This window comes from Taurulus bubalis (genome assembly GCF_910589615.1).
Source record: "Taurulus bubalis genome assembly, chromosome: 19".
In the NCBI taxonomy this organism is placed as follows: domain Eukaryota; kingdom Metazoa; phylum Chordata; class Actinopteri; order Perciformes; family Cottidae; genus Taurulus; species Taurulus bubalis.
The window spans coordinates 21,073,071-21,094,975 of record NC_136607.1 but is presented as its reverse complement, the minus strand read 5'-3'; the positions used below and the strand labels follow the sequence as shown (position 1 = coordinate 21,094,975).

At 46.3% G+C, this 21,905-nt stretch overlaps 1 protein-coding gene across 1 annotated transcript in view; it reads right to left on the bottom strand.

Annotated features, from left to right (window-relative positions):
- Positions 1-6,190: 6,190 nt before the first annotated feature.
- Positions 6,191-21,905, bottom strand: part of myo18b (myosin XVIIIB) — a gene marked incomplete at its 5' end in the record, with an annotated part of 34,086 nt that continues 18,371 nt past the window's right edge. The window contains 17 exons of the mRNA XM_079235270.1: positions 6,191-6,339; positions 7,561-8,480; positions 8,756-8,935; positions 11,190-11,231; positions 11,337-11,470; positions 13,641-13,826; positions 14,136-14,273; positions 14,350-14,433; positions 14,523-14,639; positions 15,525-15,638; positions 15,706-15,867; positions 16,409-16,513; positions 18,403-18,513; positions 18,776-18,976; positions 19,878-20,001; positions 20,618-20,772; positions 20,888-21,012. Of these exons, the coding sequence (XP_079091396.1) occupies positions 7,562-8,480; positions 8,756-8,935; positions 11,190-11,231; positions 11,337-11,470; positions 13,641-13,826; positions 14,136-14,273; positions 14,350-14,433; positions 14,523-14,639; positions 15,525-15,638; positions 15,706-15,867; positions 16,409-16,513; positions 18,403-18,513; positions 18,776-18,976; positions 19,878-20,001; positions 20,618-20,772; positions 20,888-21,012 (2,897 nt within the window). The 3' untranslated portion in view covers positions 6,191-6,339; position 7,561. The remainder of the gene's footprint in view (positions 6,340-7,560; positions 8,481-8,755; positions 8,936-11,189; positions 11,232-11,336; positions 11,471-13,640; positions 13,827-14,135; positions 14,274-14,349; positions 14,434-14,522; positions 14,640-15,524; positions 15,639-15,705; positions 15,868-16,408; positions 16,514-18,402; positions 18,514-18,775; positions 18,977-19,877; positions 20,002-20,617; positions 20,773-20,887; positions 21,013-21,905) is intronic.

Here is a 21,905-nt window from a genome sequence, read left to right as displayed (position 1 = left end):
TAATCTGTTGCAGTAAAAGTATTTCTACAACATAATAATACCATGAAATAAAAATACTCTGTTTGAGTAAAATTACTAAAGGTAAAGAAAAACCATAACAACATATATCCTCCAAACTCTCAGCATCTATAATTCATGACAAAAGATTATTAATGATTTAGTGATATCACTTTGTAAAAAAGATCAACAGACAGACAGAGAAGAACACTGTCTGTCTGTGTTGTCTGTTGTCTCTCTCTCTGTCTCTCTCTCTGTCTCTCTCTCTGTCTGTCTGTCTGTGTTGTCTGTTGTCTCTCTCTCTGTCTCTCTCTCTGTTGTCTCTCTCTCTCTCTCTCTCTCTGTCTCTCTGTCTCTCTCTCTCTCTCTGTCTGTCTGTTGTCTGAGATAAACTGTTATAAAACACCTCCATGTTCAGTGAGTCCTCACCTGAGGGTTAAAGCAACGCTCAGGTGTTGTGGACTCTAAACCTGCTGAGCTCAGAGCTGTTACCCCAGTTATCCCATAGTCAATACAGAATATCTGCTCCACCACGAGGGCTACTTCAATCACTTCAGAAGGCATAATATACATGAAACACTTGTGAGAATAGTTAAGAGGTCCATATAGCAGTTTATTGGTTGATGATAGAACACAGGAAAGAAAAAGAAAAAACTCTTTTTAATTATGCAAATAATCGCTTTTTTTCTACTATACAATATCACTATGTGTTAACAGTATCTCTGTAAAGATTGACTTTGATTAAGTGAAGTTAAAACTTTTTTTTTATTAATTTAGTGCAGATTTCGTGAACCGTAGTTTTAGGTCCGCTGAAAGCAAAAATGCCCTAACTTTCTTCCTGGACCTTGAACGCCTCTGGTTCCACAACAGAGGGGCTCTGCTCAAGCAGATGCACCAAAACATACCAAGCAGGTATTGATTATCCATAGGTAAGTACAATACATACCAGGTATTGTTTATCCATAAGTGAGTACAATACATACCAGGTATTGTTTATCCATAAGTAAGTACAATACATACCAGGTATTGTTTATCCATAAGTAAGTACAATACATACCAGGTATTGTTTATCCATAAGTAAGTCATATTTCAGTGTTTTGTCTGCAATGTGGTTGATATCTTGAGGTTTTGTCTCACAAGGGATTTGATTGTATTGGTGGATTCTGTAGGTCGTAAGCTTTCCAGAAAGGTGAGCTAATCACGTGTAGCATCAAGCTAGGGATATGACATTTATATTTTCATAACTTGGTGAGCTCTCTTAAGTAATATTTATGGTTTATGTTAATAGTGATGGTAAAATGGACTTATATGCTCTTGTGAGGCTTTGCAGTTTTTTTGTCACATCAGAGGCTCTGGTATGGATTCATGGGAGTGTGAGGACTTGGAAAGTGAGGAAGACCTCCTGATGAAGAATTATGACCCCAGCTTTTGGGCCACTGGGGAAGGTTTTAAAGAAAGAGGTTAAAGTTAAAGCTACTACGAGGAACTTTCACGCGTTAGTTATGGCGCCCCCTGTGGACTAAAAGAGGTAGTGTCTCTGAGCACCAGGGTCCCTTTAGAAAACCTCTCATTCTACTGCAGCAGGTCTGACAGTCTGCCTCTTAGTCCTGGTTCTGGTTCTCCTGGGCCCAAGACAACCACAAAGAGACACTATACAACCACGAAGAGACACTATACAACCACGAAGAGACACTATACAACCACGAAGAGGCACAAAACAACCACAAAGAGACACTATACAACCACAAAGAGACACAAAACAACCACAAAGAGACACTATACAACCACAAAGAGACACAAAACAACCACAAAGAAGCACTACATGGCCACAAAGACACAAAATGTCCACAGAGGTGTTTAACAGCTACAAATAGACACAAACAGCAGTAAAGAGTCTGAACTTAAGTGTGTCTCTTTCGGTGCTGGGGGCCTCTCTGCAGGGCGGATCCCATGGGCCCAGGGGCCCCGTGGCCCTGTGGCCTCGTGATCCGCCCTGCAGAGAACCATCTCGGTGGTTTCTTCTTCCTGTTAAACGTCAGAACGTCGTCCGCTTGGCGTCATTTCTGCTCTTCATCCCGAGACGCCCACCTGTCATAAAACACCGCTGTTCCTCCGTCTGATAAGAGAATCAAACACGAGGAGAAGACGGCTTCTGAAGGAGCAGAGATATCGTTATTTCTGTGAAGGCTCTCCCTCCTCCTCCTCCTCCTCCTCCTCCCTTCCTCCAGCTCACTCGCGGTGTCATCCATCCTCTTCCTCGCTCACTCTAATCCCCCCATCTCTTTTCATCTCTTTCCCTCCCGTCTCCTCGGCTTCTCACGTCGTGTGTTTGAGCAGCGATGAGCCTCATCGGAGCAGCAGAGGTCACGCTGACCCGGAGACACGCAGGAAGACAAAAAGGTGTTTTTAAGAAGACGAACAAACAAGTAAAACAACAACAACAACCATCATTAAAGGGGTTAGAGTCATTAGAGCACGGTAAAGAAGTGGAAGAGTGAAGATGTGCAAACAGCTGTTGATAGTTCTGTTGATGGTTGTGGTGATGGTTGTGTTGATGGTTGTGGTGATGGTTGTGTTGATGGTTGGGTTGATGGTTGGGTTGATGGTTGTGGTGATGGTTGTGTTGATGGTTGTGGTGATGGTTGTGTTGATGGTTGGGTTGATGGTTGGGAAGATGGTTGTGGTGATGGTTGTGGTGATGGTTGTGTTGATGGTTGTGGTGATGGTTGTGTTGATGGTTGTGTTGATGGTTGTGGTGATGGTTGTGTTGATGGTTGTGTTGATGGTTGTGGTGATGGTTGTGGTGATGGTTGTGTTGATGGTTGTGGTGATGGTTGTGTTGATGGTTGTGGTGATGGTTGTGTTGATGGTTGGGTTGATGGTTGGGAAGATGGTTGTGGTGATGGTTGTGGTGATGGTTGTGTTGATGGTTGTGGTGATGGTTGTGGTGATGGTTGTGTTGATGGTTGTGTTGATGGTTGTGTTGATGGTTGTGGTGATGGTTGTGGTGATGGTTGTGGTGATGGTTGTGTTGATGGTTGTGTTGATGGTTGTGTTGATGGTTGTGGTGATGGTTGTGGTGATGGTTGTGTTGATGGTTGTGTTGATGGTTGTGTTGATGGTTGGGTTGATGGTTGTGGTGATGGTTGGGTTGATGGTTGTGGTGATGGTTGTGTTGATGGTTGTGTTGATGGTTGTGTTGATGGTTGGGTTGATGGTTGTGGTGATGGTTGTGGTGATGGTTGTGTTGATGGTTGTGTTGATGGTTGTGTTGATGGTTGTGGTGATGGTTGTGTTGATGGTTGTGTTGATGGTTGGGTTGATGGTTGTGTTGATGGTTGTGGTGATGGTTGTGTTGATGGTTGTGTTGATGGTTGGGTTGATGGTTGGGTTGATGGTTGTGGTGATGATTGTGTTGATGTTTGTTATGCTTGTGGTGATGAGTCATTCTGCACTGAAGACATTTCTCTCTCCACTTGCAGTGCTGATGGTTCAGTTTACAGAACTTTATGTTACAGAGAGTTGAGGCGGTTTAGAAGGTTTTAAGCAGAATAATCTCTGACAGGCAGGAAAAACACACACACACACACACACACACACACACACACACACACACACAAGTCCACAAAGGCTGCAGCGAGACTAACTTTTAGGTCACTGAGCAGCACAGTTTGTTTATCAGTGGCTTGTCTGGGACTTTGGAGGCCGACGAATGAACCAACAAAGCCTTTTTATAGTAGCTCCACAAAAACACAATGCATTTATCCCCCCACACAGAGACACACACACACAGACACACACACACACACTCTCCCTTGCTGCTGCAGTGTGAGGCGCCCTGAGGCGCTGCAGATGTACTAAGTGGAGTTCCTCTCAGCCTCGTTGGGCTGCAGCGGCCTGCAGCCGTCAGGCACTTTAGTGGTGTTTAGTGTGTGTACTTTGCTTTCACACCGCAATTACAACAGCGAGAACCTGTGCATGATCTGTGCATGATCTGTGCATGTGATCTGTGCATGTGATCTGTGCACGGGATCTGTGCACAACGCAGCGAAGAGGACGTGATCATGGAGGGAAGGTCTCCCACCGACGTGGCATACCAAATGTGCAGCTGTTCAGATCTGCAGAACCATCAGGCAAAGAATACAGAACACACACACACACACACACACACACAAAGTTACTGATGCGTTTCCTTTGCCAATACTCAGTTCCTTAAAAGGTCGGTGATGAATCTGCAGCCGATGTTTTAATAACATTTAAAGTGTAATGTCTGAGATTTGGCCGCTTGAAAACGAGAAGAAAGAGAAAAGTGATGGTCACTTCCTGTTCATTGGTTTCAAACAATAAAATAAAAGGTGGCGACGGCGAAATCGCTGAACTCGAGGCTTCATGACGTCAGTCCACGATCTGAGGGTCCAATGAAACCGTGCTCCTGGTTGCATTGTGGGTAGTGTAAGATCCAGTGTTTTTGGAGCTTAATGTTCACTTTATAAATCTTCTCCTGTGAGTTCCTGTTGGTGTTGGACGTCTCTAATGGCTTCATAATGATTCATAACGTCCTGATGGAGATGTCAAAAGAATAAACGGATGACTTTAACGGCGTCTTCTGACCCTCTGACTCGTTCGGCTTCGAGTGTTAGCACATGACCTTTAACTGGAGCAGAGAGAGCAGTCAGATTGGAGGGAATTAAAGATGTTTTTCTCATATTCTGCAGAATCTTCTGTCTCAGTTCAACTGAAAGGTGAGGAGCTGAGACACATTATTAAAAGTTGCTGCAGATTACAGCTGTTGGTTCTTCTTCTCCTAATTTGATTCTAATTAAAGCAAACACACGTTTGCTTCGGATCAATAATATAAATCATCATGGTTCAGACTGGTTCTGCCGCTGCAGACTGGTTCTGGTTCTGCCGCTGCAGACTGGTTCTGGTTCTGCCGCTGCAGACTGGTTCTGGTTCTGCCGCTGCAGACTGGTTCTGGTTCTGCCGCTGCACACTGGTTCCTGCTTGCAGAGAAACGTTTCCTCCGGCTGAACTCTGGCTCGGCTCCCGCGGCGCAGCAGACGGGGATAAAGAACACGAATCACAGCCGAGGAAACTCCGCCAGGTCGACCTCACCTTCACACTTTAACGTCATCGAGGTGAAATCATGCAGCTCGACCCGGCACACGAGGTTCATGCACGACGACTTTCCAAGCCTTCATTATTATTATTATTGCTACCTGCTAATGTTTATTAAAGCTGGAAACGTCGCTTCATGTCGCTGACGGAGGCGTTCCAGCCGTCGTCTGTCCAGCAGCGCTCAGGCGTGAATGTTCTGTAAACCAGAGTGTTGATGAAAAATAACACTGCTCGGTTCTCTGGATAGAAAGGTGTAAAAATTTTTAAAAAATACAGATATTTAAATAGGAAATATTAAAATGCCAGCAGGAGACATATCATTTCAGGAAAAGTAGCAATAACACAAAGTAAAAAAAAGTAGAAATCCTGTATTATACAAGATGAGGTAGAAGTACAGCAAAGTGTCACGGCCTCCTGTCTGTGTAGAGGCGTGGCTCCTGATTACTCTCACCTCATCCAGCTCAGTATAGCGTGAGTAGAAATACCTCAGTAAAGTACAAGTACCTCACAGTTGGACTTAAGGAGTAAATGTACTTTGGGACTAATAACCACTAGAATACTTTGATACAGTAGTTCTCTGCTTTCAGTAAGGAGTATTCAGAGTATTTACTTAAGTGAAGTACTAATACAACCATTTATAAATACTCTCTTACAAATTAAAGTATTGCATTCAAAAGTACAGAAGTATTAATGGCAAAATATACAAATTATCGATCAATGATGTACTGAATACTTCCTGAAGTAAGATAATTCATTCAGGGGAACAATAACCTTAAAGGAAATAAAAGTCTAAAGAAATGTATATAAAATCTGATGTCTGAGTATTATACTAAACTATACTATATATTAAACCTAAGTAAGTATTTAACGATCTTTTATTAAACCTAACTGAGTTGTTTCCTGGAAAGACGGAAGTTTATTTTGAAAAACCTGTTATTCCTGTAACGTGCAAAGAGTCGACACATTTTGCTGACTTTTGTAGAAAAAAAACACGAAAATTTAGAAGTAACTTTTCATAGATTGTTGCACAAAACGTTGTTCGAGGATACGTGGAATAAATTCACAAAGCAGCAAAGCTGGTTTAGTTGTTTTATTCATACAAACAATGCTCATGTGAAAATACAGTCGATTGAGTACAAATGTATTTTTTAGGCTTAACTAGTCAAAATGAAAAGCTCAGTTTTGACTTGTCAGTGTTTCTTTGCAGCGCCTGAAGCCTTCAGCCTGTGAAGAGCAAAGACAAGGGGTCAGAACAAAGAGGATGCTGGGAAGAAGGTGCATGCAGCCAGACAGCCTGTTCAGGTCTGGACCTGAACACAGGTCTGGGCCTGTGTGTTCAGGTCTGCAGGTCTGTGCCGGTCCCCATCAAACACCTCAGGACCACTACTGAGGGTGACTGGGACTCAGACGTCTCAGCAGAGAACACAACTTCTCATTTGGGAGAAACGGATGTTTTACAACCTTCATAACCATAAAACATAATTAACGACGGCTTCTTGTAGTTTCAGTTGTTTCAATCGCATTCAACATCTGCTAATAGGCACTAAACACACACAAAACAGCAGAGGCTGCTGGGAAAACCAGTATTGCTGCAGGTAGTTGGTCATAAACCAAAGTATAAACATGTTGATGATTCTGAGTCATCAGAACATGAACCAAATGTCATGGAAATCCATCCGACGGTTGTTGAGATATTTTCCAAAAATGCCTCATGGTGGCGAGAAGTATTGCATCTTGTGTTTGGATGCTTTTTGAAGAAAGAAATAATCTATTTTAGTTTTTAAGATGGATTCTTTTGGGGAATTGAGCTCTGATCTGAAGCAAGAAAAACTAAACTAAAGCCACCATGTGTTGAATTTATAATAATATATGTAGAATGTAGAGGTCCGGCCATTCGCTTCTGCAGAACCCTCAAAGAAAGGCTGGTTCAAGGGTTGTTTGTAAGACTGTGTTCCATTGAGAACTTTTTTTTTTTTTTAAGAAAGGGGTTTTAAATGGTTCTTCATAGGACTAAGGGTTTCATTAAGATTTTTTTGTTTTAAAGAAAGAGTTCTTAGAGGATTGTTGAATGCATGGGTGTAAAAAGATCCTCCCAGACCACTTACCCAAAAAGGATCACTGTGAAGCATGATTGAGGAACCCTGGTTGGGTTCTAGATGAAACCCTTGGAATACATGGAGGGTTCTTGGTAGCACCCTTAGAAGGTGGAAAGGTTCTGGACAGAACCACAGAAGGCTTCTCTGTAGACCCTCTCATTGGGGGGTCTTGAGTGGAACCTTTTACAGATGGTGGGTTCTAACTAAAAAACTATCTGAAAGGGTTCCAGGTGTAACCTATATAAAAATGTTTTTACCAGGAGCAGCAATGGGGATTCTCCAACGGCGACACGCAGAAGAACCCTAGATGGTTCTAGGTACCACCTTTTATTTCTCAGAGTGCACTCACCTCAGTCGGTCTCCTTCTTCAGGTACCTCTTCATGACTGAAGCCACGTCTCCGCCCTCGCTTCCCTCGGCCTCCAGTCTTTCCCCCTGCGGCCTCTCCACCCTGCGCCTGGACCCGCTTCCCTGGGAACTTCCCCCAGAACCCCCTGAGCTGGACGACTCGGTCTCAGAGCTCTTCCTGCCGCCGCGGGTCGACGGAGGCAGCTCCCCGAAGTGGACGCTGAGCGCCCTGCGGCCGCCTCGCACCGATCCGGCCAGGCTGCTGGTGGACCGAGCCCTTCGGATGGCGGGCAGGATGTCGGAGGCAGCGTCGTCCCGGTCCTCAACCAGGCGCCGGTTTTGGAAGACCATGGGTTCTGACCCCAGAGAGCCTTCGCCCCCGTCCTCTGCCAGCATGCACCGCCTCAGCACCTGCGGGGAGCACTGCACGGGGGTCGCACGGGAGCGCAGGCGTTCGTCCGTGTCCTCCTCCGGGATGCACAGGGATGGGGGGCGGTGGCGAGCGGTGAGCGGCGACCCCAGGGAGGAGAGGCGCGGCAGCGAGGGCAGCGACGCCAGGGAGTCGCTCGAGTTGAAGCGAGGCAGCTTGGCCGCGGACGTCTGGGCGTCGCCGACGGAGCGAGCACTGGCGGCGCGGGTCAAGAGCGGGGACGGCGGTTTGAGGATGCCGGGCCGCGGCTCCTGGAGGTCGGCGGGGCTGAGAGCCGAGGCGCGCCGCCTGAGGGTCGAGGCCGCGGTCGTCTGGTAGACCGGCAGGGAGATGGCGCTGCCGGCGCCGCCTTCGCCCGCATCGCCGCCGGCTCTGCGCTTACGGAGTCCGTCCAGCAGCTCGGACAGAGCGGAGGAGGACGGGGCCCGACCAGGACCTCTAGGACTCGGCCCCCCGGCCTCGGAGCGCTCGGCATCGGGATCCACGCAAGAGCTGCAGAAGAAGAAGAGTCGACAAGTGATTATTTTATATTTTGCAGAGTAGATTTCCACATACAAGCAAGTAAAGAATCATAAATATAAAGTTAAAATGATGTATAGTGTGAAAAATATTGACATTTGACAATTTTGTTGAGTTCAAGTAAATTTCCACAATGAAGATAGTAACAGAAAAAAAGTACTGAAAAACTAGAGAATCAAAAATATGAAATAGATTATTTACAATCAAAAAATATAAATAAACGAAATACATCAGTGTTTAGGGCTCACCGGAAGCTGTAGGTGCTCGTGGTGTCGGCGACAGACTGGTGCCCCCCCTGGCTGCTGATGGTACTGCTGCCATACGGGGAGCCCCCACTGCGGGACCCTCCTCTGGGAACGCCCAACCAATGACGGATCCCCTCTCCCACGTCCTCCGTCCCGATGGAGCCGACACTGGAGACCGAGTCACTGCCGAGTAAGAAGAGCTCACTTCATCTCATGGAGACGACCCCCATGGACAGACCCCCACGGACAGACCCCCACAGACAGACCCCCACGGACAGACCCCACGGACAGACCACCACAGACAGACCCCCACAGACAGACCCCCACGGACAGACCCCACAGACAGACCCCACAGACAGACCCCCACGGACAGACCCCACAGACAGACCCCACAGACAGAACCCCACGGACAGACCCCCACAGACAGACCCCCACAGACAGACCCCCACAGACAGACCCCCACGGACAGACCACCACAGACAGACCCCCACAGACAGACCCCACAGACAGACCACCACAGACAGACCCCACAGACAGACCCCACAGACAGACCCCACGGACAGACCACCACAGACAGACCACCATAGACAGACCCCACGGACAGAACCCCCACAGACAGACCCCCCACAACCCCTCCTAGGTTCTTTAGCTGTGAAATCTGCACCAGTAGCTGCTTCATGCAAGCACATCACAGGCTGCAGCTCAACACACAGGGGATGAATCCACTGCAAGTCACAGGGTTAAAGGTCAGGCTCCGCCTCCTATTTTAGACGTTCCAATCATCAAATTTTTTTTTTTTTTGCATAACTTTCCAACCGAAAAAAAGCAGCTTATAAAGTTTGACACATACAGACCAACAGATGCTCATGCCAGCATTTTAGAAAGAAGTCGCATACGGCAGGTTTTTAGATTAATTAATGTCTTTTTTCCTTCCTTTCAAACAGAGACACTACCTCTTTAGTCCACAGTAGGCGCCAGAACCAACACTACCACTTTAGTCCACAGGGGGCGCCAGAACCAACACTACCTCTTTAGTCCACAGGGGGCACCAGAACCAACATTACCACTTTAGTCCACAGGGGGCGCCAGGACCAACATTACCACTTTAGTCCACAGAGGGCACCAGGACCAACACTACCTCTTTAGTCCACAGGGGGCGACAGAACCAACACTACCTCTTTAGTCCACAGGGGGCGCCAGAATAAACACTACCTCTTTAGTCCACAGGGGGCGCCATAACCAACACTACCTCTTTAGTCCACAGGGGGCACCAGAACCAACACTACCTCTTTAGTCCACAGGGGGCACCAGAACCATTCCTCTTTAGTCCACAGGGGGCACCAGAACCAACACTACCTCTTTAGTCCACAGGGGGCACCAGAACCAACACTACCTCTTTAGTCCACAGGGGGCACCAGAACCAACACTACCTCTTTAGTCCACAGGGGGCACCAGAACCAACACTACCTCTTTAGTCCACAGGGGGCGCCATAACCAACACTACCTCTTTAGTCCACAGGGGGCACCAGAACCAACACTATCTTTCTAGTCCACAGGAGGCACCAGAACCAACACTACCTCTTTAGTCCACAGGGGGCGCCAGAACCAACACTACCTCTTTAGTCCACAGGGGACACCAGAACCAACACCACATGAAAGCTCCTCGTAGAACTTTAAAGATTAGATGAAGTTAGTTGTGCAGCAGAGGCTCATGGACGTTAGTTTCATGCACACAGACATTCTCACTTGAATCTCCTCAAAGGATCGTTTGTTTACTTTTGTCCATCATTTCCTCAGTTTTCCTTCAGGAATAATAAACCTGGACTCGCAGAATTATTTGCTCAAATCTGAAACATGATGACATTACCAGCGTATTATAAAAAAAACATAAAACTTCCTCAATTTATATATATACATATATACATATATATATATATATATATATATATATATAAATATTTATATTCTCTTCACAATAAATAACTAACAAAACGCAGACATTGAGACATGTGAGACAAACCTAAAAACACATATCAAAGCTAAAGGTTTATTCTGTAGAGCCGAGCAGCGCTGTTCATTTGCTCCAGAGCAGTAAATATAAACATTTAATACCTTTTGCTTAAAATTAGCTTGACAGTTGAAAGTATAATTCATGAACACACATCCTCTGAATTGTAAACAGAGAGATAACATCCAGATCTTTTATTCCACTGAAGACGTGTAAGGCGTCACCGGCGCGTTCTCAGATCTCGACCACATAGTTTTTATCTTAACTGATAGAAATGATGGCCAAAACAGAGAGAAACGATCCTTTATGAGGTAGTTATGTTCCACACACACACACACACACACACACACACACACACACACACACACACACACACACACACACACACACACACACACACACACACACACACACACACAGGGTTCTTACAGCTCTTTCTTTCGAGTCAAGGACTCCGCAGCGGTCTGAGCGCTGCAGCGAGGGCAGAATGACAGGTGAGTTCACACAAACACACCTGATGGTTTAGAGGCGGAGGAGGAGGCCGTAAGCCCCGCCCCCCTCAGTGAAGACGCCTACCTTTCATCGTCGCTCTCGTCGCTGGACTCCACCTCCTCCAGGGCGGCCTGCAGGTCCACGATGCGGCGGATGGACGTCTCCAGGTCGGCCTGCAGCGTCTGTCTGACGGCGTTGAGCTCCTCCACCTGCATCTCCTGCAAGACAAGCGCGAGGGCAAAGGGATGTTTGGTGACGCAAAGATGACGCCGGTCACTTTCAACCACAGACTGGCAAGTGTACATCGCCATCTTTGTTTTTGCAACAAGTGAACAGGAAGTGACCATATATGGACTGAGGAGGAGTGACGTAGAGACCTGTCAATCACCTTTAGCCCCGCCCTAAAGCGTCCCCTGCTTTATGGTCTGTTTGACTCTAAATGACCATAATGTACTAAATGATCATGCTGTATTGAAGAAGACTTGAAACTAGAGATTGAGACATAAACTCATGTTTACAATGTTTACTGAGGGAATACATGAAGAGAAGTAGAGTCATTTATATAGACTTCTATACAACCAGAGGAGTCACCCCCTGGTGGTCAGGAGAGAGAATGCAGCTTTAACACATGAAGCATAGACTTCTATACAACCAGAGGAGTCGCCCCCTGGTGGTCAGGAGAGAGAATGCAGCTTGGCTTCACTTCCCCTTTAACGAGCCACCTTCTACCCGGCAACCTGTAAAGACCCTGAGGTCCAATCAGCTGCAGCTATGACCTTCATTCTCTCCAATATTACATCATCAGTCCTCCGGCCGTTACATACACACACTGACATTGAGAGAATAGTTATTGATTCATCTCGTCTGCTTTTTAGTTCTTCTTTTTTTTTGCGGTTGTTCTGTCTCTTTAGCATCCTGTCACACACACACACACACACACACACACACACACACACACACACACACACACACACACACACACACACACACACACACACACACAAGCTTCTAGGCTTTCAAAGTTATTGGCTTTGTTGGCTTTGAGGAGACGGGTGTTGGTGCAGTGGTTGTCATAGAGACACATAACCGTGTGTGTGTGTGTGTGTGTGTGTGTGTGTGTGTCCATAACCTTGAAGAGACAATGAGGATTAATCACAGTCAGAGAGAGAAAGCAGGATGAGGGAGAGATGACGTTAAGAACGGTGCTGAGGAGGAGGAGAGTGTGTGTGTGTGTGTGTGTGTGTGTGTGTGTGTGTGTATTGTGTATTGTGTGTGTGTGTGTGTGTGTGTGTGTGTGTGTGTGTGTGTGTGTGTGTGTGTGTGTGTGTGGCTTGCTTTGTGCTAATAACTGAATAATTATGGAAGCTCCTTCTCTTCAGAGGTCACAAAGAAATCTTCCGTGAACGAGAACAAGAACACAACGGAGAAAGTATGAAAATATGTTTGATGTATTTATCTATTTAATAATGTATTTACTGTCTTTATGGATTAGAAAGTATAACGCTCACATCCAGGAAGATGGTGGTTACTGAACAGGCAGCAGACCAGAGGGCCACAGTCCGAGGGCCCCTCACCTGAGACTGACCTTAAAGAGACAGTACCGACCAGGAAGAGACCAGAACCACTCATACTCACGTAACATCACAGCAGATTAATTACAGGAACGTTATGAAGAAGTGAACGTGCTCAGTGAGGTTCTGGGCTCTATTCTGTCACCACAGCCTGTTTTCCCAAAATATGAATAATTAAAATAATCAGAAACAGGTGAATGCGTTCCCAGCAGGAAGGACAGAGATGCTTTCTAACGAGAGAACCCACCAGCTGCTGCTGAGGCTTCAGAAGAGAGGAAGAGTTTCTCTATCAGGCTGTTTTTATTTTAAATGTTGGAAGAGAGTAACGAGTGATGCGTTTATATTTAGCTGATGATCGGTCTGATGTATTCCCTCAGTAAACATGAGTTTATGTCTCAATCTCTAGTTTCAAGTCTTCTTCAATACAGCATGATGTTCATTTAGTAAATTATGGTCATTTAGAGTCAAACAGACCATAAAGCAGGGGACGCTTTAGGGCGGGGCTAAAGGTGATTGACAGGTCGACACCAGAGACGTATACGGCGTCTCTACGTTTCAAGTGTGAAGTAAAACGCAAACATTAGGAAAAGGTCACATGACTTTTATCATATACTTCTATACAACCAGAGGAGTCACCTCCTGGTGGTCAGGAGAGAGAATGCAGCTTTAACACATGAAGCTTAGACTTCTATACAACCAGCTGTGGTTCCGTATAGAACCAGCCGTGGTTCTGTGGTTCCATATAGAACCAGCTGTGATTCCGAATAGAACCAGCTGTGGTTCCGTATAGAACCAGCGTGGTTCTGCGGTTCCGTACCAGCTCCATGCGCCTGCGGCCGCTGTCCTGCTCCCTCTGGACCAGCTCCTCCATCTCCAGCCTCATGTCCTGCAGGCGCTGCAGGTAGTACCGGGCGTTCTCTCTCTCCCGGGCCTCGGTCTGGGCGCTCTGCTCTAGCTCCGCCCCCAGACGCACCACGCTGTCCCTCAGGCGCAGAACCAGAACCTGCAACCACAGAGAGGTCTGAGTCGCTTCCTCAACTGCTGAATCCACTAAACAGACTTTAGTCAAGTCTGAGAATTATATCCAATAGCTGTGTTTCTACCAGTCGGGTTATTGCTTTGCATATTTACAACTAAATATGTAGAGTTCAAATACTTTGCAGAGAAATCCAGATTAGGTCCTGAATCCATCAACAACCCTCTCAAGTGCACACAGACGTAGGTAAAGAAAGGTTTGGAGGGGTTTTAGTTAAACTCCCCAGGTGTATGATGGTGTGATGCATCATGGGGGATTGAAATCACGTGGCCTCACCTCAAACCTCTTGACTTGCCCTCTCTGAAACTCCAGCTTGTTCTCCAGGTCACACACGCGCGCCTCCTGTTTGCTGACGATGCTGCGCCCCACGGTGGACGCCTCCAGGAACTGCACCCTGGACACGCTCTGCTGGAGCTGCATGGGGGGTCAGTGATGAAGATCTGCCACGAGGAGGCTAAAGGGTGAATCCAGTGCAGCAGCATGAGCTCACCTCCTCCTGCAGAGTCTGCCTCTGCTTCTGGGCCTCCTCCAGCTCCGCCTGCAGCTCTCGGATCTGAGTGATATCACTGGACGACTGAACGAGGAGGAAGAGCGTCATTTTCAACGATAAAGACAAAACAAAGTGATGGATGGAAAGCCAGGAGGCCCGACTGGAGGCGGCACCTGAGCGATGAGCGCCTTGTGCTTCTTCATGAGCTCGTTGAGGTCTTCCTGGTCTTCCTCCAGCCGCTTCAGCAGGTCCAGCTTCTCCCGCTGCAGCAGAGCCAGCTGCTCGTCCACCTGCAGGCACAGGTACAGAAGTCAGGGGGGTCGACCGTACGGAGGCCGAACGGAGACGGTTCGAGAGGCCGAACGAAGACCATGAGAGATGCGAACGGAGACCATACGAGAGGCCGAACAGAGACCATACGAGAGGCCGAACAGAGACCATACGAGAGGCCGAACAGAGACCATACGAGAGGCCGAACAGAGACCATACAAGAGGCCGAACGGAGACCATGAGAGATGCCGAACGGAGACCATACGAGAGGCCGAACAGAGACCATACGAGAGGCCGAACAGAGACCATACGAGAGGCCGAACAGAGACCATACAAGAGGCCGAACGGAGACCATACAGAGGCCGAACGGAGACCGTACGAGAGGCGGAGAGGTTCAATAAGCTCACGGATCAGAGGCACGAGAGAGAAAGACGAGAGTAAACATGAGATTTTAGATCTCTGATAATAATTATTGATCATTGATGATCCATATAAACAGATATAGATCCCTTTGATGTTTTGTTTTAGCAGCTGGTTGACAAGAATCCAGACTTTTTAATTGTTGTGATCGTCAGTAAACCATCTAAAATACTAAATATTGTACTTTTACTTTAATAAAGTAATTTATAGTGTTTTTTACTATTAAAAACACACAATTCAAATTAGAAGAAAATTAAAACAAATCTTATTATATTTCTATGTCATGGTTAAAGATATAAATATGTGTTTTGATAGTATTTTGTGTGTTTTGTCCTCATCCTGCTTTGGATGTTGACATATTATGTGTGTCAGAATAATGTAAATAATGTGAGTTGTTTTTGTGTTACAAATGAGAAGATCCCGTGTGCAATACTTAAGAAACCGTTCATAGTGTTTATGACATCACTTCCTGTCTGCACGCTCACCACACTCTTCAGCTTGCAGATGTTTTCCAGCTCAATCTGAGAGTTCTCCAGCTCCTGAGAGAGCGTCGCCTGAACGCTCTCCGCCTCCAGCCGCCTCGCGTCGCTCTCCTCCAGCTGAGGGAGAGAGAGAGTTGCATGAAGGCTTCTCGGACTGAGACAGGTGAGACAGGTGAGCATCTACCTGGCAGTGCAGGCGCTCGACCTGCTCCTGGCTGCCGGCGGGGAGGTGCTGCCCCGGGCTGTCCACGGTGGAGAGCAGCAGCTGGGCGTCGGCCAGCAGGGCGTGAGTCCTCTTCAGGTCTCTCTTCAGCTTCTTCTCCACGTCGAAGTCTCTGTGGCCCACCTGTGGGACGAGAACCTCGGGTTGAACCCAGAACCACATCGGGAGCGAAGGGATGCTTTTCACCTCTTTACCTTTCTGACATATAGAAGTATAGAAGTCTATGCTTCATGTGTTAAAGCTGCATTCTCTCTCCTGACCACCAGGGGGCAACTCCTCTGGTTGTATAGAAGTCTATGCTTCATGTGTTAAAGCTGCATTCTCTCTCCTGACCACCAGGGGGCGACTCCTCTGGTTGTATAGAAGTCTATGCTTCATGTGTTAAAGCTTTTATTAATGGAGTCATCACAGAGAACAGCCTCAGCTCCCGTCAGAAAGGTAAAGAGGTGAACATATTATAAATATAGTGAACACTTAAACGGATATTGATTCTTTTAGAAGTCTAAAATGCATCACAGCAGAACATTAACAACAATAACGATGATGTACAACGAGGGAGAGCTGGTGATGCGGATTCATTCAGAGCCTTCAGGAATATAGTTCAGTGTGTGTGTGTGTGTGTGTGTGTGTGTGTGTGTGTGTGTGTGTGTGTGTGTGTGTGTACCTGGTCACACAGAGTTGCTATGAGTCCTTCCAAGTCGTGCTTCTCGTGAATCACCATCTGCTTCTCCTCGTACTCCTGCTCCAACTGCATCTCCAACTGCCTCAGCTGCACACACACACACACACACACACACACACACACACACACACACACACACACACAAATCAACAGACGAAAGAGCTTTTATCGTCCCCGACAGGAAGCGTTCCCTGAAGCAGGTTGTGTGACGATAAGCGAGAAAACATGGCCGTCTGTGGAAGAACATTAAAGAATAAACGAGGCCTCCGACAATCTGCTGCTGCATAAATCAGTTCGGTGGTTTTAAGTTCTGCTGGAGGAGGAAAGTACTTTTACTTTAAGTCATACTTCTACTCTACAACATACAGATTTAAAACAACCACAAAGAAACACAAAACAACCACATAGAAACACAAAACAACCACAAAGAGACACAAAACGACCACAAAGAAAGACAAAACAACTACAAAGAGACACAAAACAACCACAAATAAACACAAAACAACCACAAAGAGACACAAAACAACCACACAGAGACACAAAACAACCACAAAGAGACACTAAACGACCACAAATAGACACTAAACGAACACAAAGATACACAAAACAACCACACAGAGACACTAAACGAACACAAAGAGACACAAAACAACCACACAGAGACACTAAACGAACACAAAGAGACACAAAACAACCACACAGAGACACTAAACGAACACAAAGATACACAAAACAACCACACAGAGACACTAAACGAACACAAAGATACACAAAACAACCACAAAGAGACACTAAACGACCACAAATAGACACTAAACGAACACAAAGATACACAAAACAACCACACAGAGACACAAAACAACCGCAAAGAGACACTAAACGACCACAAATAGACACTAAACGAACACAAAGATACACAAAACAACCACACAGAGACACAAAACGAGCAAAAAGAGACACAAAACAACCACACAGAGACACTAAACGAGCAAAAAGAGACACAAAACAACCACAAAGAGACACTAAACAACCATGCAGTCTGTAGGTGTGATGTAATGCCGTCTGGTTTCAATACATAAAAGATAAATAAATAACTCAGTGGATCATTCGGTGAAAAGATTTTTTTTTTTTTACTTCTTTTATTCGAGGAAGGACGTTTCAGAAAAGATCCGTCTGCACACAAACTACACAAACTACACGATCAACACAATCAACACAATGCTGCTCTCTTAACTCGGCTCTTGACTTCAGTGATGGAGAATTCATTCTGAACTTGATGTTATTCTTCATATTATTGCAGAATGTTTCTGTTCCCTTTGAGTGAAGGTCTCAATGTTCAAACTCCTGAATCATAACAAAGAGCACCTTGATGTTATATATTATATTATTGTTTAGTTATTTTATTGTGTATCAATAAAACTGCAAATTGCAAATGACCTCACTGTGTATTTGCAATAAAACCAGATTTAATATGCAGTTCTATTGAATTGTGGCTTAAGTATGTACATCATGTGTGACTGGCAGCAGTATAATCTACTTCTGGTAGCTTGTCTTGAACAGTTACTACATGTATTAATAATGGATGTTCATGAGGCTGGAACAATAAGATATTTGGGAGTTTTTGCATTCATAATAACAACAAGTTTGTTGAAATAGTTGACAATTATATTTCCCATCAGTCGTTGAGTTTTGTGTGTAAACGTGAATTTAAAAAGTAACTCAAGCTGTCAGATACTGAGAGACATGAGAGGAACATACTCAGGTACAAGTACCTCACACGTGTACTTTAGTACCTCACACGTGTACTTTAGTACCTCACACGTGTACTTTAGTACCTCACATGTGTACTTTAGTACCTCACACGTGTACTTTAGTACCTCACACGTGTACTTTAGTACCTCACATGTGTACTTTAGTATGTCCTGGCCTTGAGCTATGAATATATGAATGTGTGAATGAATGAATGAATGACGTACTCGTCTCTGAGAGGACTTGTGGACGTCCTCCAGCTCTTCCTCTTTGTCCTCCAACTCTTTCTGCTGCATCTGCTTCATTCTCTCCATCTCCATCTCAAAGCGCATGTGGATCTACGAGAGAGGAAGAGGAGAGGAGGAAGAGGGAGAGGAAGAGGAGAGGAAGAGAGGTTAGAGGAAGAGGGGCGAGAGGAAGAGGAGAGGAAGAGAGGTTAGAGGAAGAAGGGTGAGAGGAAGAGGGGAGGAAGAGGAGAGGAAGAGGAAGAGGAAGAGGAAGAGGAGGAAGAGAAGTTAGAGGAAGAGGGGCAAGAGGAAGAGGAGGAAGAGGAAGAGGAGGAAGAGGCCAGCAGAGTGGTGCCTCTGCACGTCTCCTCACCTGCTGCTGCTGCTGGATGGTTCCGGTGAGCGCGGTGACTTCCTGCTCTCTCTCACAGGCCACGCCCTCCAGGAGGCGGAGCTGCTTCTTGAGGTCGGGCAGCGAATCAGAGGCGAGGTCGACCGGCAGGCTGAGGTCACGGATCTGGAGGCAGAGCTCGTCCTTCTGCTTCTGCAGGCGAGACGCCTCCACCTGGCTGTGCTGCACACACACACACACACACACACACACACACACACACACACACACACACACACACACACACACACACACGCACGCACACACACACGCACCCGCACGCGCACACACACACACACACACACACACACAGACACACAGAGAGACACACGCACACACGCACACACACACACACACACACACACGCGCAGAGAAAGACACACACAAACAGATACAGACTCACACAAACAGAGAAAGACACACACACACACACACACGTATCCAGGTGTTAACGTACGGATCTCAACATGTTCACTCTTCAAACAACAAAAGCCTGTTTGATAATTTACCTCCAGGACTAATAAAGTTTCGTCGTCATTTATTAGGAATCTGAACGTTAAATTGATTTTCCAGTAAAGTGCAAGTGAATGCAAATTGTTTACATTGACTTGTATTGAACTAATTGTTCATTAAACGCCACATCTGGTTTCTTTAATGTTATTTTATCGACACGATAATACAATAACAACAATACTACCAATAGTTAGACCACAGAGATTTATATGAGGATAAAACTCTTTATTGGTGTGTGTGCGCGTATCTGTTTGTGTGTGTCTTTCTCTCTCTGTGCATGTGTGTGTCTGTGCGTGTGTGTCTGTTTGTGTGTGTCTTTCTCTATGTGTGTGTGCGTGTGTGCATCTAGTGAACAGGAAGTGACCATATAAGGACTGAGGAGGAGTGACGTAGAGACGGTGTCTCTGGTGTCGACCTGTCAATCACCATGTAGCCCCGCCCTAAAGCGTCCCCTGCTTTATGGTCTGACTCTAAATGACCATAGTTTTCGACCAACCAGAGAACCAGAGTTATTGGAGACGTGTTGTGCTGTCATCAGATTCTTCTTCGTTGGTTTCTGGATGAAACTCACCTGCAGGTTGTGGCGCAGACCGTATAGTTCAGCTCCCAGAGCCGAGCTCTCCTGGAAGGCTTTATCCTTCTGCTCCCTCTCGCTGTCGGCTTCCTCCAGAGCCTGAGTCAGCTCGCTGTCAAACCTGAACACACACACACAACACACACATTACAACACACACACAACACACACATTACAACACACACGGAGAGAGAAACAGCAGAATGGTGCTTTTATTCCGCTGGTGGAGCGAAGCTACCGTCACTCAGACCTGCAGGAAACAACTTCGTTCTTCTTCTCACTTAAGATGAGATATTCCTTTATTATATTATCAACATTGTTCAGATCTTTTTCTTCCACAACACGTTTTCTTTTAGACGAGAGGAGACAATTATTGTATTTACTTCCTAAATAAAACAACCACAAAGAGACACAAAGTAACCACAGAGAGACATCAAACATCCACAAAAGAACACAAAACAACTACAAAGAGACCCACAAAAAATACAAAGAGACACAAAACAACCACAAAGAGACATAACACAACTAAAAAGAGACACAAAACAATGCACGCACACACCCGGTCAGACGCACACACACACACACACACACACACACCCGGTCAGACGCACACACACACACACACACACACCCGGGCGGACGCACACACACACACACACACCCGGGCGGACGCACACACCCGGGTAGATGCACACACCCAGGTTGACGCACACACACCCGGGCGGACGCACACACACCTCCTCTGCTTGCGGTCCAGCTCGTGCATGCGGCTCTGCAGGCTGTCGGTGAGGACGCGGGCGTCCTGGAGGTCAGAGGTCACGCGGCGACAGTGACGCTTCAGTTCTGTGACACTCCGCCTGGACTGCTCCAGCTGGGTCTGCAGAGTGGCCACCTACACACACACACACACACACACACACACACACACACACACACACACACACAGTGGCATTACCTCCAGACATGTCATCTCCCAGCAGCCCTGCCGTGCACGTGTCCCGGCTCACCTTGGAGTCGAGCTGCTGCCGGCTCTGTCTTTCCGTCTCCAGCTTTTCTTCCGTCTGTTTGAGGCGTCTGCGGACAAACTCGACCTCCGTCTGGCAGCACTCCAGCTGCATGGCCAGCTCGCTGTCTGAGAGGGAGACAGGTCTTTATGGTGAGGGGAGACGGGTCTTTAGGTGAGGGGAGACAGGTCTTTAGGTGAGGGGAGACGGGTCTTTAGGTGAGGGGAGACAGGTCTTTATGGTGAGGGGAGACGGGTCTTCAGGTGAGGGGAGACAGGTCTTTATGGTGAGGGGAGACAGGTCTTTAGGTGAGGGGAGACAGGTCTTTATGGTGAGGGGAGACGGGTCTTTAGGTGAGGGGAGACGGGTCTTTATGGTGAGGGGAGACGGGTCTTTAGGTGAGGGGAGACGGGTCTTTAGGTGAGGGGAGACGGGTCTTTAGTTGAGGGGAGACGGGTCTTTATGGTGAGGGGAGACGGGTCTTTAGGTGAGGGGAGACGGGTCTTTATGGTGAGGGGAGACAGGTCTTTAGGTGAGGGGAGACGGGTATTTAGGTGAGGGGAGACGGGTCTTTATAGTTATGAGTGTTTTATCAGAGTATTTAACTGATAATGAGCTTCACTTGTCAGGTGATTCATCGTCAAAGGATTTAACACATTTTTTGACCAAAAAGGTAACAACATTCAGTGTAACATCTATAGTTTTCTTTTAGTTAACATGTATAGTTTTCCTTTAGTTAACATGTATAGTTTTCCTTTAGTTAACATGTATAGTTTCCTTTAGTTAACATGTATAGTTTTATTTAGTTAACATGTATAGTTTTATTTAGTTAACATGTATAGTTTTATTTAGTTAACATGTATAGTTTTCCTTCAGTTAACATGTATAGTTTTCCTTCAGTTAACATGTATAGTTTTCCTTCAGTTAACATGTATAGTTTTCCTTCAGTGTAACATGTATAGTTTTCCTTCAGTGTAACATGTAAAGTTTTCCTTCAGTGTAACATGTATAGTTTCCTTCA